General features: G+C 25.7%; 2 protein-coding genes across 2 annotated transcripts; one reads left to right on the forward strand and one right to left on the reverse strand.

Moving 5' to 3' along the window:
• Positions 1-11,072: 11,072 nt before the first annotated feature.
• On the reverse strand, positions 11,073-14,748 carry LOC132928644 (uncharacterized). Its single transcript, XM_060993460.1, has 4 exons — positions 14,350-14,748; positions 13,079-13,180; positions 12,475-12,643; positions 11,073-12,337 (listed from the first exon to the last, which is right to left on the reverse strand). The coding sequence occupies exons 1-4, from the start codon at positions 14,575-14,577 to the stop codon at positions 12,075-12,077; spliced, it is 762 nt and encodes a 253-aa protein (XP_060849443.1). The 5' UTR covers positions 14,578-14,748; the 3' UTR covers positions 11,073-12,074.
• Positions 14,749-14,907: 159 nt separating this feature from the next.
• On the forward strand, positions 14,908-20,817 carry LOC132928638 (regulator of chromosome condensation). The gene is made up of 12 exons (XM_060993447.1): positions 14,908-15,400; positions 17,201-17,305; positions 17,657-17,731; positions 17,794-17,927; positions 18,007-18,102; positions 18,165-18,242; positions 18,304-18,491; positions 18,553-18,744; positions 18,802-19,012; positions 19,079-19,330; positions 20,229-20,378; positions 20,457-20,817. Exons 2-12 carry the CDS (start codon positions 17,202-17,204, stop codon positions 20,615-20,617), a joined length of 1,641 nt encoding a protein of 546 aa, XP_060849430.1. The 5' UTR covers positions 14,908-15,400; position 17,201; the 3' UTR covers positions 20,618-20,817.
• Positions 20,818-20,834: the final 17 nt, after the last annotated feature.

The following is a 20,834-nucleotide window of genomic DNA, read 5'->3' on the forward strand; positions in this document are numbered from 1 at the left end:
ATCGTTTTATATTCTAAATTATATAACTTCGTTGTAAGTGTAAAAATCGTTTTCCGAAAATTCGGAGAAATTTTGTAAATGCAAAGTCTTATTCGAAGAAAACTATATGAAAATAATTTATTGTAACCCAATACAAACGAAACATATTTTAAAAACATAATTTTTGATGATACGTTTAGTATAAATTATACTTATATTATCATTTATCACCACAATATCAATAAATATGTACAAAATATAAACGATTTAAATCAACAGTTATATACCTACCTACGTTATGCGCCCAAAAATTACGTATAAAGTAAAAATTATAGATATTTTTGCTTCTTGGAAATATAAGTGACAACAATCTACCGATTTGTATAGGTATAATTTTGTATTTTAGTTTTAGAGTTGTAATTATATTTATATTTATTAGTCATCTGTGACAACATTAAGCACATATCAATGTATTATAATATGTTTTATTACAAGTAATACAACTTATGCAATAACATGCAAGTTGCAATTATACCAGCAAAATATAATTTTCAAAAATCAATATTATTACAATTTCGTTATAGTTGATTTGAACTAACTTTTAGAGGGTTTCTTGTTGTTTAAAATCGTATTAAATTTGTCAACTACGTACTTGCAATCAATTATTCGTTAGCACATATTATAAAATCATTATGAAAATAAATAGGTCATATTTAAATTGAAAATATCCTGATATATATTTTATTGATAAAATACCATTGTAGACAGGGAAAGGGTAATCGTTTGTTAGTACTTGTTCTAGATGCTAGAGAATCTAGAGAAATTGCATTTTGTTATTGCCATCAAACTATCAAAGTTCAATTAAAATAGTATAGCTATATATTTGCTATAAACGTGCGAATAAAAAAATTTACACTATTGTTGTACTTAGGAAACTGATTAAATTATAATATGCACTATAATGGTACACTTGTATGCATTTATTATACATTCGTTTATGTAGTAAATAAATAAAATTCCTTGATAAAATATTGATAAAACTTGATAAATAAAAATTCGACGTAAACAACAATAATATATAATATAGGTACTATTATAATATGGTAGACAAACTATTAGTAACTTAGCAATTATCTGAGTAAGAATCATGAAGTTAGAATAATTTTTCAAAATTGAAAAGTTATATACATCAACAAATTAAAAAAAATTATCATAATTAAATATCTGTTTAACAATAAAAAACATAATCTTTATATATAAAAAAAATAATATTTTTAGAAGATTGTAATTTTTTTATTGGTTGAAGAATATAATAATACAATAAAATTTGTAATCGAATTCAATATTTAAACAGCTTAATCAACGTGGATTTACAAATTTATTTATAACTTATAAATCCATCTTGAGTGTACCTACCTAATATTATTTACTAATTATAAATTTGCCTTACTTATTATAAGCTACTGAATATATTTTGTTTGTTTATGAAACACAATAAGTTTTAATAATTTTTATCGCTAAGAAAATTAAATATTCTTAACGATCTTATAGAAATATAAAAATAATTCTTAATATAGTAGTTACCTAGTAAGTACGTACTACTAATACAACAATCATATCTAACATACTCCTCGATTTAAAAATAATATCATTCTTTAATGAATTAAATGTCTATCTCCATTGTATTTGTATTATTGTTCTAGTAGAATGTACCTATATGTGTATTTGTATACAGTGCATACGTAGTACGTAAACTAGCGTCAACCTGCAACTATAAAGGCAGTGGTCCAAATTCTATACGGAGGTTTATTTTTTGATTGACCATTAGTACATTGAAACTTGAAAGTGAAAGTTTAAGGCGTAATTAGCGTAGTTCCAAATATAGAACAAATTTACAGAGGCTCAAACTTTGCATTATTTTAAAACATATGTCATTTACAAGTATATTTTCATATTTTAACGAAATGTATTATGTCTGTGATTACGTCTTTATTTATTATATATTTTATCATTATTTGTAATTATATCTGTAACTATAAAACGTGTGTATATATTTCACTTTATATGATTTTCATCGGCAAAGACAAGATAGAACATAAATAAAATTATTGCCATAGTAATATTGGTATCGTTAAAAAAAAGGTTATCCGACGGGGTAAAGAACCAATATTATTATACTATAAACGGTATTTTTGAATCTGTGACGAAGTATTTTCGCTCGTTACTATAAAAGTCAAGTAAATTACGACTGTTGCAATACACAACAGACCTATTTAAGACTTTGAGACACGTTGTCGTAGTGGGGGAGGGCTACACGTGGGACTATGCCAAAAACCGTTTTGATCCATTTTATTATTACTAACTATTCGGTCAGTTTACTTTTTCAGTTATGGCGTGATCCAGCAAAATCCGTTACAGTATTCGTCTATTTTTTTTTCTAACCACACTAGAACACGTCCGATCCAACCTATATAACACTTCTCGAGTTTTAGTGCTTTCGAGTTAAACCTACGAACAGCGATTTCGTTCTTCTTTGATGTGTCTCGAAAAGGTTTTATTTTACAAATTATATACATTAACTGCAGGACAAAATGGTTTGAGAAAAACTCAACTGGTGTTCATAATTAATATGTAATAATATATAGGTACATAACATAATCCTATTTTTCAGTTTTATTTAAACATATATTATTTAATCGAATAATTCAAGTTAAAATACATTCATCACCCCGTTCAGAATCTAAAAAAAATAATAATATATTATATCTATATCTACATTAATATTTAATATCTACCTAGTCAAGTCGCGCGTTTGTATTCTTTAATTTAGCAAATGGTAATCGTGTGTCATCGTAAATCATTACGATATTAAAATTATTATCGTAAAACTAATCTGTACCTAATAAATATCTCTGTAATATTTTTCTCTTTTATCAAACACGTTTCTAAAGAATCATAGAGTATTGTCTTAATGTTTTCCCTTAACAATATGACTACTGCATTCGAGAATGAGTATCAAAACGTTTATTATGTTAACTGTGAAATATATAATATAATACGTTGCTCATATAAGTCACTTACTTAATTGAATTCTAATTCTTCTATTTTACATTTACTATAAGTGTACCTACACAATGGATAACAATACATCAATATGTTCCCTATTCTTATACACTAAGAGTTATGTACTTGCGTGAAACAGGTGGCATTCACGTCATTATTTACACGGCCCCCACTTGGTCAGAATTTCATCAGAGGCATAACATTTTAGTAATAATTAACTACTCTAACATTTATTTGAAGTGTAAATCATTATTTTTACGCCGTGCTTTCGTCAAAAACTGACATTTTAGAATATATATGTAAAAAATATTGGATAATACACTGGTAAGCACTTTCTACTTTGAAAATTTTAACTTTCCATCAGTTATTTATAACTAAAATTGAATTAACAAAAATTAGTGAGTGGTAAATTTAAAATAAATTATACTTTCCTACTAATAATTTAATCATTTAACTAGGTTTAATTTGATAAATAATATATGAATCATAAAATGGCAATAATGGCATATTCTTTCAGTCTTTCTTTAGAGGATAATAATAAAATTATTAAAATTAAATAATTTAACAACTGTTTCGTTAAAAATATATTAATACATTTGATTAATAATATACAAATATATAGCTTATAAAGTAATATACACAGTATACATTAAACGTTTTATATCATATAATTAAATAAGAATACATTTTTTAAATTTCTTAGAAATAACAATGTTCAAACAGTGATTTTTTTTTTGATTTCTTTGAAGAACGTTTTGTTTATTTTAGCTGTTATATTAAAGTTGGTACTTAAATTCAACTTCTTTCAATCAATGTATTAATAATTTATAAAATTGTAAACAGTTTAATTTAGATTTTTTTTATACATAATTAAATAAATAGGTTTTACATATTTATATTGGCTATTACTTACGCACTATAATTATAACTGTACAAATATAATTACATTAAATGTATATTTATTAATTAAATTATTTAAGTTAAAATATTATTTAATAATATGTCCCTACTAACAGTTCAATCGAAGGTTTTTTATTTTATTTAACTTTGTTATTTAGCAGGAACAAATAGATTGAATACATTTGGATTTAATATATATTTAATTGAATAAAAATTAAATATATTGTACGTTTTTATTTAACCTAATAATATTGTTGTAATAAATAATATTGCGCTCAATATTGATCTTAACTTCGGTATAAGGTATAAAAAACACGGTACCTATGTATAGGTACTCTACTAATAAATATGGTGTAAAAGTTATACAATTATAAATAGATTCTTTTTTCAAATATTATATAAAAGAATTTTTAATTTTTCGTACATTAAAACCACAAAAATGTACTTAAAAAAGAGTGTCTTATGTTTAAAAATGAATTATTATATCTAAATTAGTAAAATAATAAAAACCATTTTAGTTTTTGCGTATAGTAGTGATTTTCATATTCCATAAAAGTCTCGAGGATAATCAAATATTGCATTATATACAATTACAAAATTACTTATATGTAGATACGTGTTTACACACTTTTCAGATTAGAAATGTTTAAATATTTTTTAATAGATACCGATACTTACCACCTACATTTATAAAAATCCAATTAAATATAATAGCCAATAATTTACTTTTTTGCTTTATTTATTGTAAATTAATTTAAGCGCTATTGCTATTAAATATTAAAGTAAAATATTTTACAATAAAAGTAGGTACTATTTTAAAGTATTTAAATAGTATATTAAAGATATCATAAAAGTATCTATTTTAAATATTATCAATATTTTTTTATAATATGGCGAAAAAATGAATTATAATGAATTATAATAATATAATAATAATTAAATTTGAATTATAATTATTATAATAATTAATAGATACGTTTATGCATTTGTAATTTACTCATACTTCAATACATCATAATATGAATATTAATAATATTATAAATACACGTATAAAAAAATTATCTCAATAGGTCTATCTTCTTAATAGTGTAAAAATATAAAGCAATGCATTTTTATTAAATTTTTTTTTTTTATTTTTCATTTATATTAATACACATTTCACTGAATTTTTTAACTTAAAAATAAGTGTAACATAAAAGTGCCAAGAGGGATTAAAAAACGTTATATTCAAATTAAATGTATATTGATAATATAACATATGACAAGCATAAAATAATATAATATATTATATTATATTTTTCGCTATAGTAAGCTATAGTAGTCAAAATTTATAATACATATGTCAAAATTAAAGTTTTTAAATTAAAATTTAAAAATTTTGGTAGTAGAAAATTGTTTTAAAATTATCTGTTATTAATATACAAACAATATTGGGTCCTTACCTTTTATTATTATTATATTTAACCATAATGTTTATTTTTAAATATTTTAAATTTGTGCCTTATATAGTTACGCACAAAAATAAAAATATTCAGTGCTACTTACACCTAATACATTTAATTATTTTTATGCTAGCCGCTAGGTACCTACATATAGGTAATACATATATATATTATAATATTTTGTTCGTTATTATTGCGGACTGAGGCCTTATTGTAATCATTAATCAGTAAGTACCTACCTACCTATGTTTTATAATGTCTTTTTCTATCAAGTCTTTATTTACTATTATATTCGTCTAATTATATTATAATTCTAAATTGTAGATTTTGGTTTTTTATTAAATGTATACACTTTCCCCGCCTTTTTATGCATATTATATTATCCTCGACATTAAAATAAGCATGAAAACAAGAACTAAAAATGTTTGTACGCATCATTTTATTCATAATATATTTTTTTTACCATTTTTGATAAATAAATTGATGTTGAAATAAAAAAATTTTGTGGGAAACAAATCGTAATAATAACAATGTCACTATGTTAAGTTACAGGTCAGTTTGACATGCAGACATGCAGTAAATTTATTTCTAAATGAACACAATTCTAGTTATAAAAATGTATCAACTTGTTAAAATATTTAAAACATATTTAAGTTTACATTTTTTTTACAGTGTTAGCTGTTGCCCTTGTTGGCTCGTTTCCATATTAATAAAAGTCCGCAAAGACTACATTTAAAACTCTAAATTTGCAATAATAACAATTTTGTATTACGATATTTTCTGTTGGTAATGATAAATTTCTCTAGTAATCTTGTAAAACAAGTACTTGTATGCTTGTCCTATAGGTCATATGAATATATAATATTAAATCTACAAGATCCGTTGATGCAAAATCGTAGTGCAACTAACTTTTGATTGTACATATATAACACTTTGGGTACGATAATTCCTTTTTATATTTTAATAAACTAAGTGCAACAGGAACATATTTGTTTATTTGAAAACCAATTACAGCAAACATTTGCAGAAAGAATTTCGTCTTACCATAAACTAAAAGATATAACATTGACTGCAATTTGGAAAAGCGCTTATCAGATAATCGATAAGTAATCGAATGCGAACCACAATGAGATGGTAATTTTACTTTCAATATTAATTTGACCGTAATTCGTCTATTGTGGCTGTAACTCGGACATAATGGATAAACCCTTCAGGATATTCTGCATATAAGGTACGAACACGTTCGCACTATACGCATTAAATATAGCACTTTTAATGGGAGATGATATTTTGCGCCAATTTTATTACCTGTAATATGCGCCACCAATAGGTAAATTTAAATACGTATGTAATTTGAGGCGCTCACGAATTGTTTCCCATTTGACCCTCAAATTGCCTACCGATTAATGTTGAACATTACGGAAATCGATTTTTAAATCGATATAGTACCCGTAAAACTATCGATAATCTAAGTATGCTATGGGAGGCAATTCGAGTAGACTGTTTGGGTATACTTGAATTACCTCCGAAAACATCCGGAGGCAATTCGAGTGTCACCGTAATTTGCGCCACGACAGAAAACGAAATGGAATATGTAATCTGCGCCACACTTTTAACAGGTTTAACTTCAATTGTTGGAATTTAACTAATTTAAGTATACTTATATAGTTATATACATTTATTTATAATTATAATATGGCTGACTTTTATATTTTGGAATTATACTTATTAAATACCTACTTTTTTTTTTAATTACTTTTTATTAATTTTCTAGAAATGTTTAACTATTAAAATTAACTTGATTGATCAACGGTTAAAAATACAATATGTTAATCTGTAAAAAAATTGTTTAGTTATTTAAAAGTGGCGCAAATTACAATTTGAATAAGCCGAATAATGGCAAAAATCACAAGTTTTGAAGGTACAAGATAGCACAGATTACATACCTAATGCCTTTTTATTTAGTTATATGTGACGCAAACTACAACCTTAAAAAGTGGAGCAAATTACCAACATTAATTTTCAAATGTGGCACAAATTACATAAATATTTTTTTCTTTGGGTTGTTTTTGGCGCAAATTGCATACGCCCCTTTTGATGAGCACCAAAAAGTACGTTACCCTATAACTATGTATATAAGTAAATAAGTATTTAAATCACACTTGTAATATATTATACATTTTTATTTTTGTTTAAATAACATGTACGAAATCGATGATCGAATGAGGATGATATTAATATAATATAGTATTGTATGACGTATTGACGTGTAATGTGTAGTGAATAAATGGTAAATCAAGAGTTATTGTAATTCCTGCGGAAGCATACTATTACCATCAGCTACCTATATATGCACAGAAAAACTAAAAATATACTCTCAGAATCAGTATAAGTGCATATTTTAACAATTTATGTAAATTAATAATAACGCGTGCGTCCATCCAAACCAATATTATATACAATGGTCAATGACTCCCAAACAATAATTTTGATAGATGTTAAAATAAATCTAACTTAACAAAAACACAGAACTATACTATACTACTATAAAATAATATAATATTATAATGTATTCAGCAAAAAGATTAAACATTAAAAGTGCTCAAATTTAAAGTAAAAATATGCTTAAAATATGCATTTATATGCATGCAAACTTATAATTACACATCTACATTCGTCTTAGCATAAAACGTATTTATTTCTAACTCGGTTTCATATTAATTGTGTGATAGTGTAAAACAAATATAATATAAATACTACAAGTCCCAAGTCCTCTGCACAGTCCGAGTAATGTGTTATATGTATACTTGAATACTTGACTTGGTAGTTAGTGTCTGTGTATTATATACTTTTGTTAATATTAAACATTCAATATTTTACTCATACGTCGACATTTAGATTTTTGGTTTATGAGTTTTAGAGACACGCGATATGTGTTTACAACAAATATATTATGTATAATATGTATAAAAAAAACGTTTATCTCTATACACACTCTAATGCGAACACCATAATTGGACCGCTTCTGAGGATTAAAATAGCACAAGCGATATAACACGAGTATACTTGCACATATACCTACTTATTATATTGCTCGATATTATTTCCACTTACAATTTTTGCAATCACAGTTTAACACGAGACATAATATAGCCAATATAGATAAAATGGATAGGTAATTAATAAGAAGTAGGTAGGTACCTATTAAATATTTAGTGTTTATAGTGACGTCTTTCGCGAGTAGTATACCTGTCCATCATAAGCGTGACTAGTCCTTTAAGTTAGGGGAGGGGAGGCTAGATTCCTAAAAATGTTTTTTAGCAAATTTTTTTTAATTAGATTATTATTTATTGTTTCTATAGGTGTTTAAAACTGACGTGAATGATTAATATTGATTATTCGTTTATATGAAACATTATATTTTTTATATTGTAGGCAAACATAAAGTTAATACTAACACCTGCCTCCCCCCAACTAAATTTATCAAGCTCTGCCTATGCATAAAAGGAATTTTTCTGTAAGAAAATAAAAAATATATTCAGTTATGCTTTTCAATAATAAATTAATAAGTAGTATGTATCATAACTCATAACTCATAAGTAGCCATAGTATACCTACGTATTCATGTAAATTTATTATTAGCTAGGTAACCTATAGATTAAAAATAATTTGATTTCTAGTGTTAAAAATTACTTATATGGTTATGTGGAACGATGTTGGCAAAATGTCACGAAATTCGTCTTTAAACATAACGAGTATATATTTACACTTTTTATAATATTTAATGTTAAAACATTATACTTATATATTATAGAATATAAAATTATACCAATTTGCATGATTTTATAAGTGAAAATAATTCTTGATTTTCAGGACAAATATAATATCACACTAATTATATTTTTATTTTACATTTTTAGTAGAAGAAACACGAAAATAATATTATTTCAAATATTGATTCAAATAGGTCAATTTTTTTCTTATACATTTATTTTCCAATTTAACAAAAGCATAACGTGAACTTGGTTATTAATCGTCAATGCATATTATTACTGATTAGGTATATAAATAATTAATAATTGTTATTACTAAACTCAATATAATAGCATTAATCAATTAAATACCTACATTAACAAGAATAATATAAATTTCCAGTCGTGTTATGATCGAATTGCCACAACTCACAAGAAATAAAAAATAAAAAATGGAAAGTACTCAATTTAAACAAAAAATAATACTATAGAGCCGGTTAAGTTAGCTGATCCAGAATTTTATAAGGGGAGAGGAGGCACATTATTTATATTTTCAGTAAATTAATTATAAATTATGTATTAAATTTATATAAAATTTCAACACCGATTTTTCGATTATTATATACCTAGGTATTTATTTAGTTTTTAAAATCATATACATATGTAAAGATAAAAAATAATTACTATTTTAAAAAACTTCTGTAATCCATCGATGAGGAGGGGGGGTGGTGCCCTTATTCTCCACCCTGAATCCAATATAATCAAGCGGGAATACATATTCATTACCAACACCGATATTACAAACTTATATAATTATAATAACTGGATGAAATAGTCAATAGGTAAAAAGAGATGAGTCAACAATACCAAAAATAGATAACTATTTTATTATAATAATAACATAATACTTAATGAAAGGGGTTATGGAAAAAAATAGTAATATAAAAAAGTATTTCCTATATCTATGATAATTTATTAAGTAAATGTACAGTATCAAAAAGATCATAACTTACTTTAACCTAATAATATAAATGAAAGGCATGTGGACCCTTAGATAATAATCATACCTTTAAATTTTAAAATAGGTCAATTCACTCTCTAATATCAAAACTAACAGCACATTATTGAAACTGGTGAATGAAAATTTGCTATGTTATAAGTGTGTAAGACAGATACAACACATGCTACCCATATTGTCCTCTTAATAAAAATCTGTAATTTATACTTATTTATATGTCAGATGTATCATAAATATACTAGCTATACTTTTATTAGCAAAAGGATTTGCAAACATTCTTCAAGAAAATAAAAAAAATTTTATTATACAAATATTATCTAATCTTCTTATTTTTACTGACGTATGGTTCAATATTTTGTAATCAAAAATTGTATGAAACATTGCGATATGTTAATTTACTTATTCCTACAAAAATTAAATGTTTTGCAAAAAAGATAATTATCTATCTAATTGACTTAAAAATTTGCAAGACATTTAAGGCAATTTTTTCAACTACAGTAAACTACAAAATTAACTTCCATGTATGGACTGTATGGTACACCTTAAATGAATCAGCCGATAAAAGTCCTATTGAAATTATGAATTATTTTTCTGAAATGAGGTTAAATAGTGGATTTTGCAAGATATTTAATTTGCATGATTAATATCTATTATACCAATAACAATTACTTCAGTGGAGAAATCATTTTCATCTTTAAAAATAATCCATACATATTGTTGTTCAACTCAAACACAAGAAAGAATGAATAACTTAAGTATAATATCTATCGAAAAAGAATAAGTTTTCAAATTAAGAGCAAACAGAAATAAGTTTTATGAAGATATTATAAACAAATTGACTAAGAAAGAGATAAGAGTAGAATTTGAATTCAAGAAAAAAATCAGTTTAGAATGGATTATATTCATTGACAACAAAAAGTTTTATACTACATTTAATTTTTATAATTTATGTACAAAAATATGTAAATATTTATTTATTTTTGAAAATTTAAAAGTATGTAAAACAAATAATTTTATTAATATATTTATAGTTGATAATAATTGGTTTCCATAAAGGGGGAGGGGGGTTCTTAATCAGTTACACATTAACGCCTAATGCCTTAAGTCAAAAAACAGCACTGATGTCAATTATAAATAATGTTCTAACATAATATACAATACAAGTTATTGGTCAATTAATTATGTCTTACAAGTTATAAAGTATTTTTTTCACTTGTAATACAATTACCAAAAGGTAGGAATATATTATATGAATACAATTTTAATATTCCGATTAATTAATAGTAACAAATAAAAAATTCTGTATAAGCCCAAAATTATTTCCTTATAATTCTATTAATTTAACTTTTATGAAGTATATTTCGTGTCTAGTCCACTCCTATTTTTATTGTTAAATATAATACAATAATTATATATTCAAAAATGTTATCATAAAAAAGCATAGGAAGTAAATAAAATTAATGAAAATATTTCTATATTTCAGTCAAAAAAAAAAAAAAATAGAAACTCATGGTTGAGAATAAATGGTGACGTAGGTAGTAGGTTTACAATTAAGTAATATATTAATATATAACACTTAGTTGATAATTGATTTAAAAAAATTGGTTTATGAAGGATTTTTTTCTCAAATACGAGATTATAAAGTTTAAAGTTTTACACCAATATTAATTATATTCCTATAATTATAATCAACTACACATTAAAGGATTTAAAATATAAAAATTAACTCATTTATATATCATGTATATATATTTAAATTTTAAATTAATAGATTTTGTCTAGCAAAGAAAACAGATGTTATTAAAATACTCATGGAAAAACAATAATAAAAGTTATTTATTATTTATACAACATGAGAATATTTATTTAGTTAATTCTTTGAAATTGAAAATGTAATTAATTTAATAAACCTTATGTATTTTATTCAATTATCAATTTTTTTTTATTCTTTTTTACTTTTTTAGGTGTTTCTTTTTCTATCTTAATCTCTTGTTTTACACTTTCGTTGTCAATTGAATTAAAATCAAATTTATTTGATAGTCTTTTAGTAATTTTTGACATTAATTCTGATCTTCTTCTCGTTGCATCTTCTATAGTATCAACTGGGAGCAAGGTATTGTTACTTAATTTGTCATTCTTAACTCGATTACACATAATTAATGTCCCAGCTAAAGGAACCACATCTGAAAATAAAATAAATTTAATTGTTTTTTCAGATGTTTAGCATGCAATTATAATTTAAACTATAAAGATAGTAAAAAAAATGGTACAATTAATAATTATTATTAAATCAATTTCTTCACATAAATATTTTACTTACTTAAGGATAAATTGCTTGTACTTTCACTAGGAGTTACAATAGTAATATTTGTTCCTTCTTCACTTCTGTAAGGAATCAAATCAACTTTATCTGACATTGTGTTTTTAATTTCCAATTTTTTAACATTTTCAAAACTGATTGACTGTGAATGTAGATTGTTGATATCTATCTATAACATAACACTAACATTAGTTATTAGCTTATAAACACTAAAAGCAAATTATATTTGCATTATTGCAGTACATATGATTTTTTTTTTTTTTTATTAAAACTTATTCATTTATAAATAAGATAAAATATTAATATTAATTATTAAAATTTAAATAATTTAAATCCACTTAGTTTTAAATTGTAATTAATTGAATAATTATTTTTTACTCAATCAGTGTTTGACCATTGCGTGGATCTAATTAGATCATTATTGAGAATTATAAACCTAGAGTTTGAGATGAGAAAGGAGTTTTAGGGTTTAGTACCCATTGACTAAACAGTTAATAGTATTTATTAACTATGTACAAGACATAATTTATGGTTTTAACATTTTGATTTTAAAATTAAGATACAAAATAGGTCTAAGAATGTAAAATGTTTAATGTTCACTTACATCATCAGGACATTGTAATGTCCAAACTTCATAATCTGATAGATTTTCAGAAAACAAAACTCCATTATCTCTTTTTAGTTGAGATGTATCTAATCTTATAAACTGTAAAAAAAAGAATAAGTTAGATAATTAAAAATAATATTATTACAATTTATTAGTAATTAATACATTACTATAATATCAAATAGTTTTAAACTTCTAGAATGAAAGTTTAAATATATTTACTTATTACTAACAATATTTTTGTTTAAGATGCTTGTCCACATTTATACTTATAATGATGCAGGTACGAGGTACCTAATACCTATTTAATCAAATAATGATCTTAGGACATTTAAAATTTAAGTATGCTTATAAGTCGACTATATTTAAAATAGTAAATACTAAGATTTTATATAAGGTGATTTATTTAGCATGCTCATCCTAATTTTTTTTCTTAAGAAATTAATTCTTATTCGTGGAATTTTAAATTTACTACTTATCATATTTAAAAATTTTTAAGACTTATCAACTACATAAGAAGTATTTTGTGGTGATAAAAACTTCTATTTTTAAAATGAGTACCTTCTCTTATTTTATTGTAAATTATTTAGTAGATAGTTTGACAAATCGTATGTGTCTAACTCAAAATTCAAATGAGTAGTTTTTCTGTTGTTGAAATCTTTAAAAGTACCATGGATAATAATCCTAAAAAATGATTTTACAAAAATATGAAATATATTTATTATTACAGTATTTATTATACTTAGATTAGTTTTATAAATTATAAATGTTGATAAATTATGTAATATAATAATCATGCTAATCAATATTTCAAAATATTAACATTATTTAAACCCAAAAACTTAAAAGTACGTCTTAGGTACACTTAAATACAGAAGTACCTATATTCTACCATAATTTCTACTTATTTACATTATTTTTCATTTATTATATCTAATTAGGATTCAGAAAAAAAAATGTTCAATATAGGTAATCAAAAAATATCTGTTGAGGTATCTCAACCAAAGATTATACATTATGAACCAATAACGATTGCTTAATACGCTCAATTTACCCATGTATTCATTTTTCAAGTTTATTTATGGTAAATGATCAAACTTCTTTATTACAAACGATAACCAGGTTAGGTTATGTTTGATGTTTTATAGACACGATCCATTAAGTAGCTGGAACACAGTCCATAAACCTAATCTGGTCTACTACTTACAGATCCTGATTAATGTGACTATTAGAAAACTAAATTAATGAATATAAATTTGAACACTTGCCTCGACGGGCTTGACGGTAGAGCTGATAGAGGGTTGATAATCGTCCAAGTCAAAATCGTCAGTGACTTTTTTGATGCCGAAGGCCTGAGATGTGGTCATCGAAAGTTCACTACACGTATCATCTGATTTGAACTTCTTCTGTTTATGTTTGCCGGTGGATGACGCTTTGCGTTTGAGGCCGTGTACCCTGATCTTGGTCAGCGAGCTTATGTCAGAAACGTCGTCCATCGTCACAGCAGTGTAAACCGTTAACGTAACCAACAAAATGTATTCGTGAGATGGTGTAAAATGAAATTTGATTGACGTCTGAACTCTCAATATTCCGGCTTGTCTCGAATACACGTGACCAGGACAATATTTACTCTTCGTACGGAACTGATAACTCCGTGGATATTGATAATATGTAAATCCTTATCTTATTTCATAAACCGCCACGACGTTGATATATTGTTGATAAGACTCCGCGGGAACAGCTGTTACATCGCGACAGTCCACGGTTTTCCGTTACGAAATCCCCACCTGAAAAATACCGGTGTCGGTTGTGGAGCGGAGGTGAAACGGGTGTTCGTCTATGGTCGGCCGCCGAGATTGCGCACGAAAAAAAAGACAATTTCCAAAATCCGAATCATACCTCACTTTTACTGTCGAATTGTCGACCACACTCGAGCCGCTGAAATCATTTTAAACGGACAACGGTCCACACGTTTACACCGCGCGTCCTCTTTTAATCAGTTATTAACTATTATTACTGCTATTACTGTTATTATTATTATTTTTATTATTTTTTCGTTTTCCCGCGACGGTGATACGCGTAAATAATTAAACACTAGTTCGGTACTGGCGCTGATAATTTTGACGTCGTGTGCATCGTTTTTTTAACAACACGCAAGGTTGATATAAAAAATTTAATCGTACCTAGCTACGGTCCTGTACTTTGCTACCCGCCTTTCGAGTTCCGATCGTTCCGAACCAGCATCTCAATTTGCACGTAATCAGCGTAAATCAATCGCGTTTTTTAACCCCTTCGACAGAACACACCGTCAATCCATATGTGAGTATAAATATAGTATCGTCGAGTTTTGGCGGCAAAACTCGTGAGCGGGAACATGCTCATTAGCCGGCGTTCGCCAGTGAGTTTGCTATGAAACCGGTGGGGTGGGAGGACTGGTGTGTGACTTCTTTTCCAGAAGTCAAAACCATAATATGCATAAGTTACTTAAAATTATATCCTCTATTTCTGTTGTTATCCTGATCTGTAAATTAATAATGCCTGTTAAACAAGCGCTTACTGTTGAACGATAATACTTGGTCTTGATCGTTTTCATGTTCCATAATGTTTTTGGGCAACTTGTTTAAACAGAGGCACTATTAATTATTCTGATCTACCTGGTATTCTGTCAATTGCATCTAAAAAATAACACTTGAAAGAATTCAAAACGGATTATTATTTCTATTAAAGACACTTATTTTTCATTCCAACTTACTGAATTCTGATTCTAATTATGAGATATGAATTATGAAAATAAATATTTTATTCTTCACCTTTTTTAACACAAAACATGTGTTATTAAAACTTGTGTAGTCAAAATTTAATAAAAATTAACTATATTTACATGAAATGTTAAATTAAAAATATATTCTTATTATTAAAATTGTATTTATATTTTTAGCATTAGACGTTTCTATATAAATTAAATCAGTCAAGAATGGTTGCATTTGAACGACCTGTTAGATTACAAATAGTTGTAATGAATAAATCTTGTGATAACTTATAGTAATTGGTTCTAACTAAGTTTTGAATTATTTTGTATGTTAAGATCAATAAAAAATGCAATTTTTTTACGTATAATAAAATTACTAAGATACTCAAACACATTTACATAATAGATATATTAACGATGACACCACATAAAGATCTTGTTTTGGTAGATCACGTATTAAACACAATGATTCAGGTAGCTCATATATTAAACTTGATTTTCGTTCGGTAGGTCATACACTAAATGAATACCAAATATTTAATTTTCAATACAATATTCTCAATAATTGAATACAAGATTTTTCATACTATGTTGATATGCTTATTCCTAAATGCTGACGACCATCAATTGACCAAGATTCGATATCTAGTACCTTTTAATTTTTTTTGTTAACTGTTAAGTGATGTTTGTTAACAATTACTATTCTACATTAATTAAATTATATAATTTGTAATAAGATGTAATATAATCTTGATTATCTTCATACTCGTTATGTATAAAGTATTTTGAAACTATAAACTTAAAGAACACAATATCCAATTATAATACTCATTTTATTAATAAGTAATTTGTATTTAAAAAATTAGGTATTTATATCTAACAGGTACCTCTTGATATTTGAATCTTTTGTTTGTATACTTAGCGAAGAAAGATATCAAATTTGTTTAATTTATTCTCGAGATTATTCTTAAGCTGGTGATTTTAAAAAAGAGATGTACTATTGTTTTTAAAGATTTTTCCAGATTATGATTAGCATAGGTACTTATTATAATTGAATAAATAATCATTAGTTATCATAGATAATTTTGAACTCAAAATAAAATAAAATGATTTCACAGATTGAGAAATACTCATCCGACATATGTCAAAAGTTCATATCATAAAAAGTATTTTACATTCAATTTTAAAAGTGGCGTACTATATCTTTTATATAGTTGGATATATATAAAACATATAAACAAATAGCTTTAACCAAAAGAAATTATCTGTAACTCAAAACAAAAAATTTGTATACCTACCTATTAGGTTTATGTTATTTAATAATACTTCTAGAAACTTATTGTTGTGTAATTTTGATTTTTTCCTATTAGAATGGCTGGTAAAAAAAAGGGACCAACTAAAGCAGTAGCTAAAAACACAACAAAAACCATTGCTGAACAGGTGGATGTTCCAAATAATGCAACTGAATTAAAAGAGTATGTATAATTATAATTATTTTGCACAGATTATTGAAGTTAATTTAATTATATATTAAATTATAGTTTTCTTAAAAATATAAATAATTTTTAAGAGCCTACTTGTTTATATTTATTTTTAAAAGACAGTAATGTATTGGAATGTATTATATTTCCTTTATGTGTCTTATAGTTAATTTATCTTATTATATGCCCATTTAGTAAAATATTTTATTTTATTTTTACTTCGATGATTCTAATAAAATATTATAATACAGACAATTATTATATAGAAATGTTTATTACTAATATACTGTTACTAAAATATAAATAATATTGGTTTGTCATAATGTGATTTTAAAATTGTTGTAGTGAACCAATAGAAGTAAATGGTGTAACTAGTATAGAAGAACTTACAGAACCAGATGTTATAGCCAAAACCAATGGGTGAGTAATATTTAATTAAGTTTTAATTTTTTTTTAACATTTCTTGAATTCTTTGTTTATAGTAAGCAAGTTGTTAAAATAAAAAAAGGCAAAGGCCAAAAAAAGAATGTTGAAGTTGAAGTTTCTGATGAAAAACCAGTTACAACAAAATCAAAACGAAATAATCAATCAAACGGAGATGAAAAACAATCTACAAGTAAGTAATTTTATTAATAATTATAAATTTTAATGGATATTGAATAGTACCATATTATAATACAATGTTTGTATGTTAGATGCTAATCCTAAAAAATCTATTTCAACAAATGGTACTGCTCGAACTAAACGTAAACAAGAATCTGAAAATGAACAACAGTCTACAAGTTCTAAAAGTTAGCATAAGTTTTTGTGTTTAAAGTAATTAAATTTTTTATCCATGTATTTAATTCAACAGGATCGAAAAGAAAATCTCTTGAAGAACAAGCAACTGAAGTGAAGAGAAAAAAGACTGAGAAAACATCAGATAAAATTGGTAAACTAAATTTATAAACTTAATGACTTTTGTATAGCCTAACTATGTATTTTTTTTCTAGCCATTGATAACCGAATTGAAACACCTGGTATTATGATGATCAAAGGACGAGATATAGTGATAGCTGGATTATTTGGTTTAGGCCCTGATCGCGAACAGCTTACAAATCTTACTGAATTGAAGAATTACAAATTCAAACTTATTGCTGCTGGAAGTATGCATGTCTTGGGTGTCACTGAAGATGGAAAAGTAATTAACTGTTATTTAGTATCTTTTGTAGTTTAATTAATCAAATTATTTTTCATTAAAGCTCATGTCATGGGGTTGTAATGATGAAGGTGCATTGGGTCGAGATACTTCAGTTGAAGACAGTGAAACTAGACCTGGAGTTGTACAGATTCCTGAAGAAGAAGGTGCAGAAATATATAGTATATCTGCTGGCGGTTCTCATTCTGCAATACTTCTTAGTAATGGCAATGTATATAGTTGGGGCACATTTAGAGTAAGTTAAATATGATTCATAACAGAATATTTATTAATTTAATACAATGGATTGTAGGACAAAAATGGAGATATGGGATTTCATCCGAATGGAGAAAAACAATTGACGCCTAAATTAATCATGAGCCAAGTGAAAAAAATTGCGTCTGGTATAAATCATCTAGTCATGTTGTCTAAAAACAAAGTTTACACTATGGGATGTGGAGATGAGGGACAACTTGGTAGAATATGCCAAAGGCATTCCAATAGAGATTCACGTGTTGGAAAACGTGAGTATTATATAGAAGAAAAGAAACAATATTCAATCATTATATGTATTTTTTTTTTTTTTACAGAGCTTCTGTTGAATCCTCAACTGTTAAATTTACGTAAAAAAGTTGATGATATCTGGGCTAATTATGATACTACATTTTTACGTTTATCAGACTCTTCAATTTACTCTTTTGGTCTGAATGCTCATGGCCAATTAGGTGTTGAAAATGATGATAAATGTGTGTACTTTCCAAAAATGTCAGAATCTTTAAGTCGTCTCAAAATTAAGTCCATATCAGCTGGAACACAGCATGTTACTTTACTAGATGAACAAGGTTTGTCTATCATATAAATAATTTATATTCATAATAATTGGTGCTAATTTCTATTCTGCAATAAAGCTAACTTATGAATACGAGTAATACACTCATAAGATGTGCACTGACTTGTTTGGGTCTGATAAAGTATTAACCCTAATATAAGTAGTAACACCATCACTTTAAAAAAATGTATTAAAAGTGTTATCGTCATTTTTCATTATGCTTAAAAATAAAAACATATTTTATAAAGACATGTTTATTCAAAAGGATCAAAATTGATAGTACCTTCATATTTTGTTAATCTTTTTCTTCTAAAAAGTGTTATTTTATGGCTTTGTGTATATGCTCTTTAAAAAATAATGTCTGCTCTTACAGTCCACAAAAAAAATATATAATTATAATATTACTTAATATGGTGTAGACTATAAGCGTTGAGGCAAGTTGTGCAATTGTTATGATTTGATGGGTTTAAATTTAGGGTTCTTAGAAAATATACAAAATATTATATGTATAAATTTATTTTAGCAGAAAACGGTAGGTTGGGTTAGGTTAACCTTTGACTAAAACAGGTACAGTGACAATGGCTGAGTCACTGGCATATTATGTCCATGGAGGTTATACCTAAGCTAACTTCCAATTGTTTTTTAAAAAAAGAAAAACATTACATTTACAATTTAAATCTATTTTCAGAACTCAAGTTATTTTTTTTTAATAAAACACTTAACAAAACTAATAATAATAAACATTCCTTATTAAAGTACAAATTTTTAGGGATCACTTATACTAATACCTGCTTTACTATGTATATGTTACCTAAACAGTATGTGTTCTACTGTTCTACCTCAACTTATTTTCTTAATAATTGTGGTCAATTTTTATTACAAATATTTTATTGTTCATTATCATTGTATAGGTGCCGTGTATGTATTAGGCGATTATAAGGATGGCCGTTTGGGAATGGATATAGCAGAAAACCAAAAAGTTCCCAAAGTGTTATCATCATTGCCACAAATTAAACTCGCAACTTGTGGTTCGGATAACAGTTTTGTTGTTACTGAAAATAGTAAGAATAATCAATTAATCTTAATCAAATAAATCATTTTGTTCTCAGAGCTTATGTCTCATGATTAATTTTTTTCAGATAAATTGATGGCTTGGGGTATTGGTTTTGAAGAAAAGGATTACACTGATGTTATTTATTATATACCAACAGATATTGATGCAGCCAACAAAATAGAACAGAAAACAATAGTTCAAGCAACTTCTTCAGATTCAGCTGTATTTTTGTTATTACAAGAATAACATGTCAAATTTAATATTTTCATGATTATTATTTTTTTTCTCGGTAACTTGTTTTTGTTTTCAGTAAGAATGTTTTCATGATATCCGTTCTTTTATATCAATTTTTACATATTTTGAAATGATAACTTGAACAAAAACATTTATTCATTCCTTAACAGATTTTTTTTTTTGACAGGATAAACTTACTTTAAATACATTTATTCAATGTTTTATATTT

The sequence above is a fragment of the Rhopalosiphum padi genome, chromosome 1 (assembly GCF_020882245.1).
Source record: "Rhopalosiphum padi isolate XX-2018 chromosome 1, ASM2088224v1, whole genome shotgun sequence".
In the NCBI taxonomy this organism is placed as follows: domain Eukaryota; kingdom Metazoa; phylum Arthropoda; class Insecta; order Hemiptera; family Aphididae; genus Rhopalosiphum; species Rhopalosiphum padi.

Bases quoted from the DNA above. Each gene is read 5' to 3' on its own strand.
- LOC132928644 (XM_060993460.1), bottom strand. From the start codon at position 14,577: ATGGACGACGTTTCTGACATAAGCTCGCTGACCAAGATCAGGGTACAC. The intron at 13,181-14,349 runs GCAAGTGTTCAA...TTTTTTTTACAG, and splicing joins CTACCGTCAAGCCCGTCGAG to TTTATAAGATTAGATACATC. The intron at 12,644-13,078 runs GTAAGTGAACAT...GTTATGTTATAG, and splicing joins CATTACAATGTCCTGATGAT to ATAGATATCAACAATCTACA.
- LOC132928638 (XM_060993447.1), top strand. From the start codon at position 17,202: ATGGCTGGTAAAAAAAAGGGACCAACTAAAGCAGTAGCTAAAAACACA. The intron at 18,103-18,164 runs GTTAGCATAAGT...TTAATTCAACAG, and splicing joins ACAGTCTACAAGTTCTAAAA to GATCGAAAAGAAAATCTCTT. The intron at 19,331-20,228 runs GTTTGTCTATCA...ATCATTGTATAG, and splicing joins TACTTTACTAGATGAACAAG to GTGCCGTGTATGTATTAGGC.